The sequence below is a fragment of the Mesoplodon bidens genome, assembly GCF_964165515.1.
Source record: "Mesoplodon bidens genome assembly, chromosome: 12".
Lineage (NCBI taxonomy): Eukaryota > Metazoa > Chordata > Mammalia > Artiodactyla > Ziphiidae > Mesoplodon > Mesoplodon bidens.
The window spans coordinates 82,459,868-82,475,681 of NC_138168.1; the positions used below are offsets into that span (position 1 = coordinate 82,459,868).

At 37.7% G+C, this 15,814-nt stretch overlaps 1 protein-coding gene across 1 annotated transcript in view; it reads right to left on the reverse strand.

The window, feature by feature from the left end:
• Window positions 1-10,491: 10,491 nt before the first annotated feature.
• The window catches only part of NOX3 (NADPH oxidase 3), a gene marked incomplete at its 3' end in the record, with an annotated part of 58,163 nt that continues 52,840 nt past the window's right edge, over window positions 10,492-15,814 (reverse strand). The window contains exon 13 of the mRNA XM_081250863.1: window positions 10,492-10,618. Coding sequence (XP_081106989.1) covers window positions 10,492-10,618 — 127 coding nt within the window. The remainder of the gene's footprint in view (window positions 10,619-15,814) is intronic.

A 15,814-nucleotide genomic window follows, 5' to 3' on the forward strand; every position in this document is an offset into this window, starting at 1 on the left:
TCCCTTCTCATATTTTCTTTCCATATTGTGTTTTTACCATATTCTGACACTGAATCTAGGGTTTGAAGAAAGTAAATGAATAGGAGCAGAGTGGAGGGTCCTAGAACTCAACACTGTGTGATGGTGGCCAAGACAGGGAGTGTTAGAAAAGGGCATCTTTGTGGACTGGAGGATCTTGGTGTGTTGTCCTCAAAATCCAAATCCCACAGTGACTGGGCAAGTGATCATGTGGGTTGGGAGATGGCAGTGGTGGGAGAGGCTAAGACAGCCTGGGTCTCTTTCATCAGACTTCTGGAAAATTTCTAGACATCTATTGTTGAGAGACAAGCCAGGCTTCCTTGATACAGACACAATCATGAATTGAGCATGCTTTCCTGGGTTCCAGAAAACCAAGTGTTTTCAAACCCTTATCTTTAATATATGGGATAAGTGCATAAACCCTCAAGAAGGATGAACTTGGGAACCTCCATCCACCGAGGACAATCCACATGTCCCTTGATAACTTGAGGAGTCATCCCTTGCCTAGTAGAGCAAAAAATCTACCAAGAATGTCTTAATATTATGAAATATATCAGGTGCATACAAAATTACAGCTTAAGTAATACATATTAAAAAATCCAACTTAAGAAATAAATATTACAGAGACTATTCAGGTCCTTCGTCTTTTTCCTCTTATTAGAAACAAACAGTGTCCTGAATTTGGGGTGAATAATTTAATTTCTGTGCATTTCTGTACACTTACGTGCAAGTGATTATGTGTGTGTATGAGTAAATAATATTGTTTTGCATGTTTTATAATCTTATTTGAGTAGTTCCACACTATATCTATTCTTCTACACCTTTTTTTTTTCTCAATATGATCTTGAGGCTTATTCATGTCCTTCTAATTCTGGCATCGGCAAACTATGGCCCATGGGCCAAATCTAGCTGGTGGTTTGTTTTTATACACTCCTTGAGCTCAGAATGGTTTTTACATCTGTAAAGGATTGAATAATAAATCAAAGCAGTAGACATGACAGAGGTAGACAAGACTAAAGTATTTATTTTCTTGCCCTTTATGGGAAAATGTTTGATGATTCTTGTTCTTTAATTTCATCTGGGTTATTCTTATTCCTGTGTTCTTCTAAATATGTTTTTTTCAATAAGCCTATCAAGATTCATAAAAAACCTTTTCAGAATTCTGATTGAAGTTACTTAGAATTTGTGGATTGTTTTGAGGAGAATTGACACATTGATAACATTGCACCTTTCTATCTGTATCCGTTATCCACTGCTGCTATAACAAATTACCCCAAATTTAGCACCTTGCAACAATATAATGCAAATTTATTATCTTACATATATATATTTAAATTAATTAGTTTAAAAAATTGAAGTATAGTTGATTTACAATATTATATTAGTTTCAGGTGTACAACATAGTGATTCAATTTGTTTGTTTGTTTTTGGCTGTGCTGCAAGGCATGTGGGATTTTAATTCCCCAACTAGGTATCGAACCCATGCCCCCTGTGGTGGAAGCACAGAGTCTTAACCACTGGACTGCTGGGGAAGTCCCAGTGATTCAATATTTTTATAGATTATACTCCATTTAAAGTTATTACAAAATAATGGATATATTTCCCTGTTCTATACAATATATCCTTGTTGCTTATCTTTTTTATATCAATACATAGCAGTTTGTATCTCTTAATTCCATAACCCTATCTTGCTATCTTAAATTTTTTTAGGTCAAAATCCAACATGAATCTCACTGAATTAAAATCAGGATGTTGGCAGGGCTGTGCTTCCTTCTGAAGGGTCATGGGGAGAATCTGTATCCTTGCCTCTCTCAGCTTCCAGCAGCTGCCTACATCCTTTGGCTTGCAGCCCCTTTCACCTTCAAAGCCATCCATCACATCATTCCAACTTCCGTTTCTTGACTCTGACTTTTCTGCCTCCCTCTTCCATTTCTAAAGTCCCTTTTGATAACATTGGGCCCACCCAGATAATCTAGGAAGATCTTCCCATCTCAAGGGGATCATCTCAAAGCAACCACCATTTCATCCAGAATTTTAATTCCCCTTTGCCACAGAACCTCACAAGTTCTAGGGATTAGGATGTGCGCATCTTCGGGGCCTTATCCTACCTACCACAAGCCATCTAGTGAGTTTTTTCTTTTGGTCATTATATTTTTAAGTTCTAAAACTTGCATTGGGTTCTTTTTGTATCTTTTATATCTTTGCCGAGACTATTTATTTTTGCATTTGTTTCACAGTGATTGCAGTTGCCTGTTGGAACCTTTTGATGATAGCTGCTTTAAAATTCTTGTTAGATAATTCCAACATTTGTGTCATCTTGGTGTTGGCATCTGTTGATTTTCTTTTCTCATTTGAGTTGAGATTTTCCTAGTTCTTCGTATGACAAAAATTTTGGATTGTATCCTGCACATTTTGAGTATAATGTTATGACACTCTGGTTCTTATTTAGATCTTCTATTTTAGCTGGCAGTTAACAGGTTTGGGTTCAGAACACATATCCTGGCCCACTTTTGTGGTTTGTGGTTCCAATATCAATTTAGGTTTTAAAGCCTTTGCAATGCTATTCTGGTATGCTTCACTTGTGTGCAGCCCAGAGGCCAATCTGAAAACTGGATAATATTCCTCACCAGAGTACAAGTCTCAAGTCATTTGCTGTTGATTCTGGTTGGTTTTACACACTGGCCTTTTGGGAATTTGCCCAGGACTTTAGATGTAGATTTAAGAATCCTTTTCTTCAGCAATCTTAGTTCTGGGATATCCCTCTCCCCGCCCTCTCCCCAGGCCCTGATTCTCAACATTTTCTAGATATTTGTTTAGTGTAGGGCAAGAATACTTGACAGGTCCCCACCACACAGTCTCAAGGTGGAGGTGGGGCAGCAAAGGGGTAACACCTCTGTTCATGTTAGTGTGATGAGGATATGGTTGATAGAGTTTTATAATTTTCTCTGTAAAGTTTTCATGTATTTTGCCAGAATTATTTATTGGCACCATATATTGTTGATGCTGTTTCTACACACTCCAAACATTAAAAAAATAAAATTGAATTTCGAGTTAAGTTGGTTAGAGATTTGGAGGATGTGGCACAAGATTGTCACATAAAAAATGTAATGGTGGGCTTCCCTGGTGGCGCAGTGGTTGAGAGTACGCCTGCCGATGCAGGGGACACAGGTTCGTGCCCCGGTCCAGGAAGATCCCACTTGCCGCAGAGCGGCTGGGCCCGTGAGCCATGGCCGCTGAGCCTGCGCGTCCAGAGCCTGTGCTCCGCAACAGGAGAGGCCACAACAGTGAGAGGCCCACGTACCGCAAAAAAAAAAAAAAAAAAAGTGTAATGGTGATTGTCCTTTCCTTGGTTAGTGGATTATTTAATTGAACAGTAAATCAAAACTGGATCGTTATTGAGCTGTTTTCTTTAAGATCAATCAGGAAGTTTTGTAATAAACTGAAGGTGCTTGGAATTGATAAAGAATGGTTAAAGCAGCTTTTCTTCTGTTCAGTCTGAGGGAGAGAACTGAGAAAAAGCAACTTAGACAGATTCAGAATTCGTATGAAAATTGATAGGGAGAACAATTTAAGAATTCAAGAAAAGAAAAAAGAAAAAGAGGAGAGAAAAAAAAATCCAGCATGATAATTGCTGATAGATGTATAAGAAAACACTTTAGATTATTTGGTAATAAGGTGACCTGTGTAGATGAAATGCACAACTAGGATGTCATCCACCTCTTAGTGAAGGGAAAGACTAGTTAACCTGATGATCAGGCCTTTCTTTGTGCCTATATGTGGATCAGCTTTGCCTATAAATATGGGCAGATTGCCTGAAGTTGGACTATCCATAAGCATTAACCTGGAAGTTTCTATTGTACATATTTCAGGTCACAAAAGCACTACATATGCTTTCCTGAAATGTTTTTAGGAAAAGATGGAGAAATAAGATGATGAAACAGTGGTTTGGGATAGGGATTTGAGGGCATGATGAGAAAAAGAGAAGAATTAAAGACGACTCAGATGTATTTAGCATTTTTAGCATAGGCATTTTGGTAGAGGACGGTGGCATTAACTGAAACTTAAAAACATGGAAGAGCAGGATTATGAGGAGAAAAATAAAGAGTTTGGTTTTGGATATGTAAAATTTGAGATGCTTGTTGTACTTCCAATGGTGGAGCAGGCAGTTGGATATATCAGACTGGAATCCAAAGGAGAAGTCTATAATGGAGTTTTAAATTGGGAACTCATCAGCAAACAGTGTTCAAAGCCATGGCAATGTATGCGATCAGTCAAGGGTAGAGGGGAGACAGAAGAAGGCAAGAACTATGATCAAGTCCTAGGAGACCCCAACATTGTAAAGTTGGACAGAGGACCCTGAGAAGAAAACTAAGGGGCTACTATATCACCAGAGTCAGAAGAAGGGCGAAGTAGTCAACTGTTTCAGTTGCTGCTAACAATAAAAAAGAGCTGAATTTCACATTCTGCAGGTATGTCTCTTGAAAATAGTTATAGCTGTGGAGATAAACAATCCAACTGGAGTGCGTTAAGAGAGACCGTTGTGGACATTCAACCACAGAGAGTAGATTGACATTGCCACAGTCACACACACAGTCACCCATAGACAAAATAAAGGGCAAATCTAATCTAATAAATTTTTAAAACTTGTGCACAAGACAAGGCACAGAGGATTCTGGAGCAGAAAGGAGACCTCACTCTACTTCTCTGAAGCTTCACTCCTGAGTCACTAATACTCTTATTTCTGGAAAGAAGTGAAGAGAAAGGGTATTCTTATCTTTTTCCTCTTCCGCTAGGAAGCTATGAATGGAGAGGAAAAGAAATCGATAGAGCTGAGACAGATCCAAGCTTCACACTTAACTCCCCCAAATGGTCTGAAGCCTGGGAGTATCTCCCCATGGAAATACACTACACCCTCCCTCGCCCAGTTAGTTGGAGTAAACCAAGGCACAAGACAGTCAGTATACTCTTAGAAGATAAAATGGAGCCCGGGACATCTAAGATAGTCTGTACACCACCCAAGCTGAGCTTCCCTCCTCTCTTACACTGTGCTCCAACCCAGCTGCTGTTCTCTCAGATGACAGAAAAGTGGATAAAACATGAAATACTCAGGCTAAACCAAACTTTGGAGGAGAAAACATGATTCACACAAAAACCTGTACGTGAATATAGTGTACATTCTGAACAGTGACTGCTAATTGATATGGGTTTTCTTTTGTAGTGGTAAAACTGCTGTAAAATTGATGGTGGTGATGCTTGCCCAAATCTGTTAATATACAAAACAACTGAATAGTACACTTTAAGTGGGTTAATTTTATGGTTGTGAATTACACCTCAATAAAGGTGTTACAGTAGAGAGAGAGAGAGAGAGAGAGAGAGAGAGAGAGAGAGAGAGAGAGGTGGTTTTAGAGATGGCATGGAAAAAAAAAACCAAGAAAGTATTCATAATATGGAAGAATCAATAAAATAACTGGACAGAGTCAACTAACCTGAACAAGGTAAAAAAAAAATACAAGGAGCATAGCAACTTTGCAGACGTACTACAGGAAAAAAGAGAAAACAACCATAAGAATGAATTAACCAAATCTAGTAGAAATGATAACTCAGGTAATTCCTCAATATTCCTTCATGTAATGGAGAACTTAACGAGTACATTAATTTAATAAGAAAGAGAAAAAAGACAGAATTATAAAACAACAAAATGAGATCAACAGAGATACTGCAGGTCTAAAGTAACAAAGGGCTCCAAACAGCTTCTTTGCAGAACTAATTAACAAATTGTCAACAGTAAGATTTACTGCTGAAAGCATATTCCAAGCCCATAATCTCTCCCTAAGCTGAACTTTCAAAATTTTTAAAGTGAAGAATTTTAGAGGGTTTTTCTTGGTCATCTACTTGGCAGCATAACCTGTCCTGAACAGATATGAAGTTACTTATGATCTTTATTTATCCCACTTAATTTGAATATTCATATTTATACTTTTCATTGAAAAACATTAGAGCTTTTGAGTGCTGGGTGCTGCCCCTGATTCTACTGGGAGTTTATGCAATATATGAAATATACATTTATTTTCTACAATACAAAATAATTTTGAATTCCAAGACATATATGGCTCTAAGCATTTCAGAAAGAGATTGTGGACCAGTAAGAAGATAGGAGAAGCCACAAGTAAATTAAAGAGACAATGAGATTAATTAGAAAAATTCATGTACAAGAAAAAAGATCCAGTATAGGGATAACTGAAGTCTCTGAAATAAGAAGACAAAGGAAATAGAAGTGTATTCAAAGACCTAATGCAAGAAAATTCTCCTGAAATGAAGAAAAAATATTCAGAAAAGCACACTGTAATACAGGAAAAATCAGTATGAAGTATTCAATACCAAAAAGTTATGAGCTTCAAAGATAAAGAAAAATTATTTAGACATCTAGGCAAAAAAGGGAATTTATTTTCAAAGGGAAAAGAATATAATTGGCCTCATACTTCACCACAGCAATATTAGATGACAGAAAACACTGGAGTAATACTGCAAACTTCTGAGGGGAAAAGAATATGGTCTAAGAGCACTAGATGCAACCAACTGTCAGTTGAGTGAAAAAGCAACAGACTGACATTCTCAAATATGAACTAAGTCAGGGAATATAACACTCATGAGTCCTTCTTAAAACATATTGCTTGACAATTAATTCAACAAATTAGTCATTTAGGCTGAATAAAAACTCAAGAATAGAGAAATTATATTACAAGGAATGGTGGTGAGCAGGGAATCCATTTCAGGTTATCCCTTTTAAAGTTATTTATAGAACTTAATAAAAGGCTATATTTAGTCAATATTTCTTGGATCCTCCTGAACAATTCTATATGGACCTTAGAATCTCTCAATTCTAGTGTCATCTTCCCATTTTCCATATTATCGTCATCCAGTATTTTAGTTTTGCTTTTTAAAAGCATTCCTTCTGAAATAATCATTTATTTCTTTTACAGCCAATGCTTAGAGATTTTGACAAAATATTTTTCACTGTCTTTGCTCATCACTGCTTTTTGTATCTCACTAGCTGAATTTCCTCCTTCCTTAAATCTATCCTTTTGTAGTTGTTTCAGTGAGGGAGATAAATTATAGGATTTTCTTTTGTTTGAAAATATCTGTATTTTGACTTCACTTTTTAAAAAATTAATTAATTTTTGGCTGCATTGGGTCTTTGTTGCTGCATGAGGGCTTTCTCTAGTTGCGGTGAGCGAGGGCTGCTCTTCGTTATGGTGCGTGGACTTCTCATTGCAGTGGCTTCTCTTGTTGCGGAGCATGGGCTCTAGGCGCACGGGCTTCAGTAGTTGTGGAACTCAGGCTTCAGTAGTTGTGGCATGCGGGCTTTGGTAGTTGTGGCTTGCGGGCTCTAGAGGGCAGGCTCAGTAGTTGTGGTGTATGGGCTTAGCTGCTCCACAACATGTGGGATCTTCCCGGACCAGGGCTCAAACCCGTGTCCCCTGCATTGGCAGGCGGATTCTTAACCACTGCACCACCAGGGAAGCCCTTGCCTTCACTTTTGACCAATAATTTAACTGAACACAAAATTCTCAATTGTTTTTCTTCAGCACTTTGAAGATATTACTTCAGTATCATCTGGTCTCTACTGATGTTTCTGAAAGGCAGCTGTCCAATTTATTGTTGTTTATTTGTAAGTAACAGCGTTTTCTCTCTGGTTACTTTACAGTCTTCTGTTTTACAGTGATGCTCTGGATGTTGAATTTTCTTTTCCTTTCTCTTCCTTCTCTTCCCTTCCTTTCTGTTCTGTTCTTTTTCTTTCTCTCCTCTCTTTTCTTTTCTTCCCTTTGCTTGCTCTTTTCTTTCTCACATGTTTTTGCTTCTCTGTTGCTTATATATTTTCCTAGGTAAACTTTAGCATATCTACCATTTCAAAAAGTTTTAAAGAGAATTTAAATTTCGATTGTAATTTTATTTAATTAATTTGGAACAAATCAATATTTTTGGTATGTTTAATATTCCTATTTAGGAACATGCTATTTCTACCCATTTAAAAATCTCTCTCTGTAAATGTTTGCTCAATATCAAGTCATCTTGCATAATTCTTGTTAAATAAATTTATGTTTGCTACATTTTTGTTTCTATTTTGAATATAGTATTTTCTTTTTAAAAAAATCCACATTTCCTATTTGATTATTGCTGCATTAAAGAAATCTACTGACTTTTTTTTGTAATTTTTCTATCTAGATAAGTCAGATTCTAAATAGTATGTAGAGAAGTAACCTAAAGCTCAAAACTAAAAAGGGATGCAACCAGCAAAGACTTTTAAAAATGCAGCAAAATCTTTTTTTTTAATTTTATTTTTTGAACAGTTTTAGGTTTATAACAACATTAAGAGAAATGTACAGAGATTGAAATCCATTTTTATTATTAGACAAAATTAGTTGACCAGAGAGTGCATTTTATTTACAAATAGACAGGGAAAGAAAAGTAATAACTGAATATAATCAAGAGAAAATCTTTTAATATATTTAATTTTCCTGCTAAAGATTTTAGATATATACATTTGACTGCAGAAATTCCTAGTTGTAAAGCCTGAATCAAGTTTAAATGGAGAAATAAATAGACAGAAAGATTGGGTATATTAAAATTAGTGGAGTTTGAATAATATTCACCAAGGAATACTTAAAGATACTAATAAATTCCAATGCAAAATTAGTAGAAATAATTTTTGAGACATCAGAGAATATACCCAACTTTTTTCCTAGAATACAGTTAAGTATATACCTAGAAATTATAGAATCAACATTAATATCTGAGGACAAAGTAAAAGAAATGATCAATTTATAATGTAGAAATACCTGAAAGAGCTTAAGTGGTTGCCTGACTTTGTAAAAACAAATCATGTCAGACCAATTTAATTCTGTTCTACGGCAAAATGGCAGTCTACAAAGATAAGAAGCATTTGTAAAACAGTCTATTTTAATTTCAATAAATGCTTTTGTTTCATTGTATATGACATGTTATTTTTAAGCTAAGAAAGTATAGGGTGATGTGCCATTCTCAATGGCTAGTTATTATTAACATATTCCCAAGTGGGTGCTCACATTAACAGGCAGTTACAAGAATTCATGATGGAGTTCTTTGGATTTGATAACTTGAATCTAAACAAAAGAATCTAAACTTGAACATCTAAACAAAAGGTTTGAGATATCACTAATTAAATCTATAGATATTACTGAGCTAAATACCAGTATTAGTCACAGGTGCTAGACTTGAAAACAATCTCGAACTATTAGAAAGAAAAGTTCTAAAAAAATAATTGATAATAGTAGATAAAACTATACACTATGAGGATTATTTTGTGAACACTTTGGGGGTAAAAGAGCTGCATGGCATGGAAAGACCGGCTCAGTGTGAGTATAAAAAAAAAAATTCCCAGTATGTTTGTGGGGCAGAAGTTGAGCTGGGGTATAAGTGTCAAGATGATCACAGATCAAAATGTGATAGTAATGAAAAGTATTTGTTAAAAGAGAGTGAGAAAGAATGTGGAATCAAGGGAAGAAGGAAGGAAAGAAGGAGAGGCAAACAGAATTTAGTCGTATTGAAAAGCATACGTCACACAAGCTCTAAAAAAACATCACACTTCTAGCCACTACTAGTCATGCTTAGATTAGAACATTGTCTCATTTTAGTCAACACGTTTTAAAAGGATGTGAAGAAATGAAAATGGATTTGAGGAAGGGCAACAAGAATGATTGAAGTGCTAGGGTAGATATCCTAGGCTGAAAAGTTAAGAGTTCAGTATTGTTTGGACTAGAAAAGGGATAGGTAAAGGATGATTTTATTATCATTTTCAAGTATAGAAAGGATTTTTGTGAAAGATAACCTCCATTGGTGATTTCTCAGATCTATAGAGGATAAAAAAAAGCACAAAGGAGCTTAAGTTTAAAGCAGAAAAGATCAGGTTTGGATACAAGGCAGATGTCTCTGCCATCAGGGAGATGAAATTTGAAATGACTTCTAAAGGAGGCTTCGAGCCAAGCAGCCATGCTGGTCTCCACTTGGACATATTGTTAAGCATGAAAACAAGCTTGGGAAAGATGACCTATATCAGGGCTCAGCAAACTACCTCCTACAGGCCAAATCTGGCCCACCGTTTTTTGGACAGCCCATGAACCAAGAATGACTTTTACATTTTTAAATTGTTGAAAACGAATCAAAAGAAGAATATTTCATGACAGAAGAAAAATACTGTGAAATTTGATTTCCGTGTCCATAAATAAAATTTTGCTGGAACACAGCCATGCCCACTTGTTGAGGTCCTGGGGCTACTTTGGTGCTTGTAATGGCAGAGTTGAGTAGTTGCCACTGAGACCATGTGGTCCACGGAATCTGAAATAATTATTACTTGGTCCTTTATGGGAAAAGTTTCCCAACTCTTGACCTATATGATTGTAGCCGCTTACACAACATGTGGATTTTTTCCTCCAAAGTCTAGAAGCTTTCTCGGTTATAATGAAAATGAATGCCCCTGGGGTCAGCTGATGAATATAAGCGGCACATTCTTTGAATTATCTTTGAGAGAGCTTTGGGTCCACAGAAGAACACTCCAATGTTACTGCTGCAATAGAGGTAAGAAAAGGGTAGAACGTGTTACACAGGGCAAGGCCAGCCAGGAACCAAGACAGAATGGTACAGTCCGTGAGTAGCCATGGTTGTGACTTTATGTATTTGTTTTTCTCCACCCACTTCCTTTTTTCCTAGACTCTTTTCTCCTACTTTCAGTACCACGTTCTCCCACAGGTTCCCAGAGTGCTGTTATGCCCTGCATCACACAGGTAGGTGAGACCAAGAAGATTGAGGCTGGCAGGGGCCATGAGGGCAGGTGAGGGCATTTCAATATAGAGGTGAGAACGCCTGGAGTTTTGGTCCACGTCTTGGATTGGCGATTAGAATGTAAGCTCCCTGAGAGCAGGCACCTGGTGTGTTTTACTCATCACTGTAATCCTACCGCTCGGAATAGTATCCAGCATAGAGGAGACACTCAATACATGTTTGTTGAAGGAATGAATAAAGGGCTCTGCTCATTATTATCTGCAGGGTCTCGAGTAAGACTCTAAACCTCAATCTCCGCATGATTAAAGCCAAGTTAATAACGACTACGTGGTATGTTTTCTCCAAAGCAAAATGAGATGATGCGTTCCAAAAGGTTTTAAAAGTGTTAGTTATTACTGTTATTCAACCCTGCCTTTTCATAGTTGATAACATTTACACAAAAGTTCTAGCAACTTCGTTTATTTCTCCCTTTGGAATTACTTTACTTTTCAAGGAAGGTCAAAAAGAAGAGGTGGAAGGGAAAATCACATGGCTGAAAATGGAGTCACCCCAAAGTTGTCATCTCTAATTATGGCATTTCAGAAAACAGTGTTGAAGAGGTGTTTTTGCATATAGTGACTACCCCGGGGCTGCTCAACTCTCTTGTAAACACAACTGCCAGCTCTCGTTATATATAAACAATGACTCAGCACCAGGATTCAGGTTGTCTCCGGGAATCGGAGGGGCCTGTCTCTACAGGGACTTGTAGAGACCATGTTTTCCCCTTATCTTGCATTGTACTATTCCCTGTAGTATTTTTGCAATCTCTGGCACAAGCTTAATTAGTTGCTCTAGTCTGGATCAAAAGTTTTCCTACTTTGCTGTGCATAAAGTTATCTAGGCAGATGATTAAAACATAGAGTCCCAGGCTGGAATCCAAGGAATGCATTTTTAGCAAGGCCCCCAGGTGACATTAAAGCACATGGCAGTATGAGCTACACTTTGAGAAACACTGTCTTAGAGAAATTCCTCAGACTCCGGGACCGGCTCATTACACCACCTTTACCTCCTCAGACCGTTTTTGTTGGGAAATGCCTCTATAGTCTCATTCTTCTTAGCTTGTATATTAATATGATTCCCTGCCATGTATTGAATCCACATTTAATTATGTGTTCCAGGACCATAATATCCATGGTAGAAATTGATGGTTCAATTACATTTCAAACTCTAGCTTCAAAGGAACTTATCAAGTGGATTCATTTGTAAATGACGGTATGTTTAAAATGTATAAGTATTATTTTTAAAGACATCATTCCCATGGCTAAATTTGAGAAAATACTTTTTCAGAAAGTATTGCCCACTGGAAGAATTATGTTTATGACTTAATGAAGCACTTTCAAGGTATTTATGGAAATATCACCCAACGGTTAAGAGTGCTACTGGTTCCACCACTTCGTTGCTGGGAAACTTAGGGCATGTTAATTCATCTCTTAAAAGCCCCCCTTTCTTTATCTCTCCATGGGGACAGTTCTATGCCAAACTCCTAGTGCCTCTGTGAGGGTTAGACCAGACTTAGCACACGGTGAGCTCTTGGGAACCGTTGTCTTACGTTATGACCCACATGATGTCTGCCTGCTCCACGAGGCTGACCACAAGATGCGATGCGGGCTGTTAACCCAGCAGTGATTACTGACTTCCTGGATCAGCACTCTTGCACTAGGTTTTTTGAGTTCTGGACTGCAACATTTTGAATGATACATGGGTCAGGCAAAACGCTTCCCAGTGGGGAGTCTGCTGTCCTGAGGCATCCTGCATCTATATATTCAAAGACATTGTTATGGGTGGTGATATTTTCCCATTACTGTAGGTGTCACCAGAGAGATTGCCCACTGGCCCATTCCCAACAGGCGAAGATTGCCTTCGTTTGCAGCCATGGTGACTGTTTGCAGATCGTGAAGATGCTCTTTGCTGCTCTGCCTTTAAGACTCCATTTCAAAGGATTCGGATTGCTGGCTGCCAGGTGTACCACTGGTGTCCTCAGCAGTTCACAGTCACCCTGCCTCTTGTGAAGTTGTGGCCACTACATTACACAGCTGAGTACACACGTTTCTGTATTTATGTAACTGTCATGGTTATGCAATGACCAAAAAGTCTCACAAAGGCCATTCATTATCTACCTTCCACTAAGGCGGGAAGGCCGGTGGTTCGCTAGCTCTCTCTGCATCACTGTCCCCACACATGGCATTCTTTTGCTTGTCTTCCTTCCCCTCCTCGGCGTTTGTGGTTTCAAGTATGGAGCTTTCTCATCACGAAGGCTTACTGTGAAGCATGGAGCTGAGAAGCCCCACAAAGTGGTTAAGGCACAGATGCTGCAGCATTTTTTTTTTCTCTTATGAGGCAACGGACAACTGCAACAGAACCCTAATGGGGTTGGTAAAGAAAAAATTCTTCTATAAACTTTAATTATCCACGATTGTGCAGAATGATAAAAAAACACATTCTCTCTAAAAGAAGTATAAAAACACAAGGCATTATTCTTCAGTTTACAGCCTGCAAGCTGCAGGGTTTGCACACACGGGAGGCACTGGATCAGGGACAACATTAGCGGCATTGATCAGTCTGGGCTGCTGACTTTCATGGGAAAAGGACACATTTTACACAAGCTGCAAAGATGGTTAACATGAACAGCATTATTTTTAGCTCTGATAAACAATAGAGAAAATCCTCCTGTCCCCCTCTTCTTTGCTAAATAACTATTGTGCTCTTTTTTTTGTGGGCTTGATGCATTTTTCAGAACAGTTCAGCGATGCCATGCCTGAAAGGCAGCCAAAATGTCACCTCCCAGGAGATTTCCGCCCAGCAGATATATGGGAGAGTGGGTGTGCTTGGGAGTAATCCCACCATCTTGCTGGCTTCCCAGGTTCTGCTGCCTTGAGCCCTGCTCTCTTTAAATTGTATGTTTGTTTTTCTGTGTTGGCTTTTATGCTTGGTAAGTTATAACCCTGTAGGGGCAGACCCTAAACCCCATTTAAAAAAAATCAAATTACTTTATGCCCTGAGTGCATTCCGCAAATAAAATCGATAAACAGAAGCTTCCCATGGATTTATGGAGGCTTAGAAAGAAGACAACAAGAGCTACAAGCTCGGTATCAGACAATGGACACAACTTCTGGTTAATCTTTCCTAGAGAATGTTTTTCATTAGAAATGCCTCCAAATGATTCAACACATAATTATATTTTGTACAACACCTTCTTTTTCATAACCACAGATGATAATTGTGTTGGCCTTTTTTTTTTTTTTAAACCCATCTCCCAACTGATTTGTAGCAGCCTGCTCTACTACTTTTCTCTGCATCCTAATTACTCAGTTGTTGATTAGGGGCTACAGGCGTCCCTAATGGTGCTTTGCTCATGGCTGAGACACTTCTCTAGCTCTTTCCACCAGCTCCATCTTCTTTGGCAAGTCAGCACTCTTGTCCTAGCTTCCTCATCCCTCTTGGGGTCCCTTCACTTGCTGAAGCTGGTTACTGTGCTTGGCTCTAAGGAGCACAGATAAAGTTGCTGCCCTTGAGGATGTCACGGTTAAAGAGGGGAGAGAAATGAAAGCAGTTGACTCGTGGTATTGGATCCCTGGGAATGGCAGAGCCATGTTTCTGCCAATCTTGTCCCCTCCCCTTCTCTGATAAAACACTAAAAAATATACACCTTCACACGGAAATACTTCACCCAGAAATATCCAAATATTTTTGCCATATCTAATGATTTGATAGATAATATCACCAAAGAAAATCTGCAGAATAGTGATAAATCCACCCTGTGCTCACCCACCTCCCTAATCCCACCTGCCACAAATGGAATAGTGCCAGTAATTTTCGTTGAATCTTCACTTGATTATAACTGGAGGGCTGGATGTCCTCTGGTGCAAAGGTATATTTACGTATGCTAATAATATCCAGTCATAAGTTTATGGTGGCTTTCTTTTTCTTATGAAGCTATAATTTATTTTGTGTGGGATTTCCATTTAAGTCTATTTCTTTGAATATTCTGAACAATTTAGTCATGTAAGGAATGTTTAGGATATCCTTTTAGATAGGCAGACTTGTGTGCTATAATCAGAATGTTAATTTCTTAAAAATATCATTTGAAAACATTTTGCACATATGCACATACAAATGAGAATTGGAGGGTGTGCACACAAGCAAATGTGGTTCCAGATGGACACATTTACTCGATTTAGTATAAAGGTATTTTTACATTTCTGAAAACAATGGGTGTTCTAAAATACATTCATGCAGCATGGATTAGAAGCTCCCAATCTTATGGTAAATTGGCACCTTCCTTCACAGTTGGGCTGGGTTGTGCTGTTCTAACAAATGGTAGTATTCTTCTTTATTTTTTCCTTCAAGAGAAAAGAAACACTTCTACTGAAGTTATGAAAAAAATGGCCAAACCTTCAAAGTTTTTATGGTAATTAGTTGCATAAAGTTTTATGCCTAAAAGGCATGGTGAAGTTATTAGTAGATAAGTCAAAAGTGGCAAACTATAAATATTATGTGAAATGTAAGATCAAAGATTGAAGTCTTATGGAATCATTTTATTCAATTAATTAAAAAACAACTGATCTACAAATCCAGAAGGTTGGGTACACGCATAAGGTGTGTTTATCAAAAAAGTAGCTAGATGTGATCAAGATATATTTATTTTCATTCTGTTTACCTTCTTGGAAACGATTTCCTGGTTTTCTGAACATTTGCCAAAAGCTTGGGAACATATTGAGAACATCTACAAAAAATGAAATATAACTTCTATTTTTGTATAAGATACACATTTCTAAAGATTAATAAGACATAGGTATCAGTGTATGTATTGTATGTATTTAATTAACCTATTTTATTTTAATTAAGACAACAATTTCCATTGTTTTTGTGTTTAGAGTAATTTTCTGTGCTTGTCTAACTTAAGCAATATACAACAATTGTCACGTGTGTGAGTTTGGCCGTA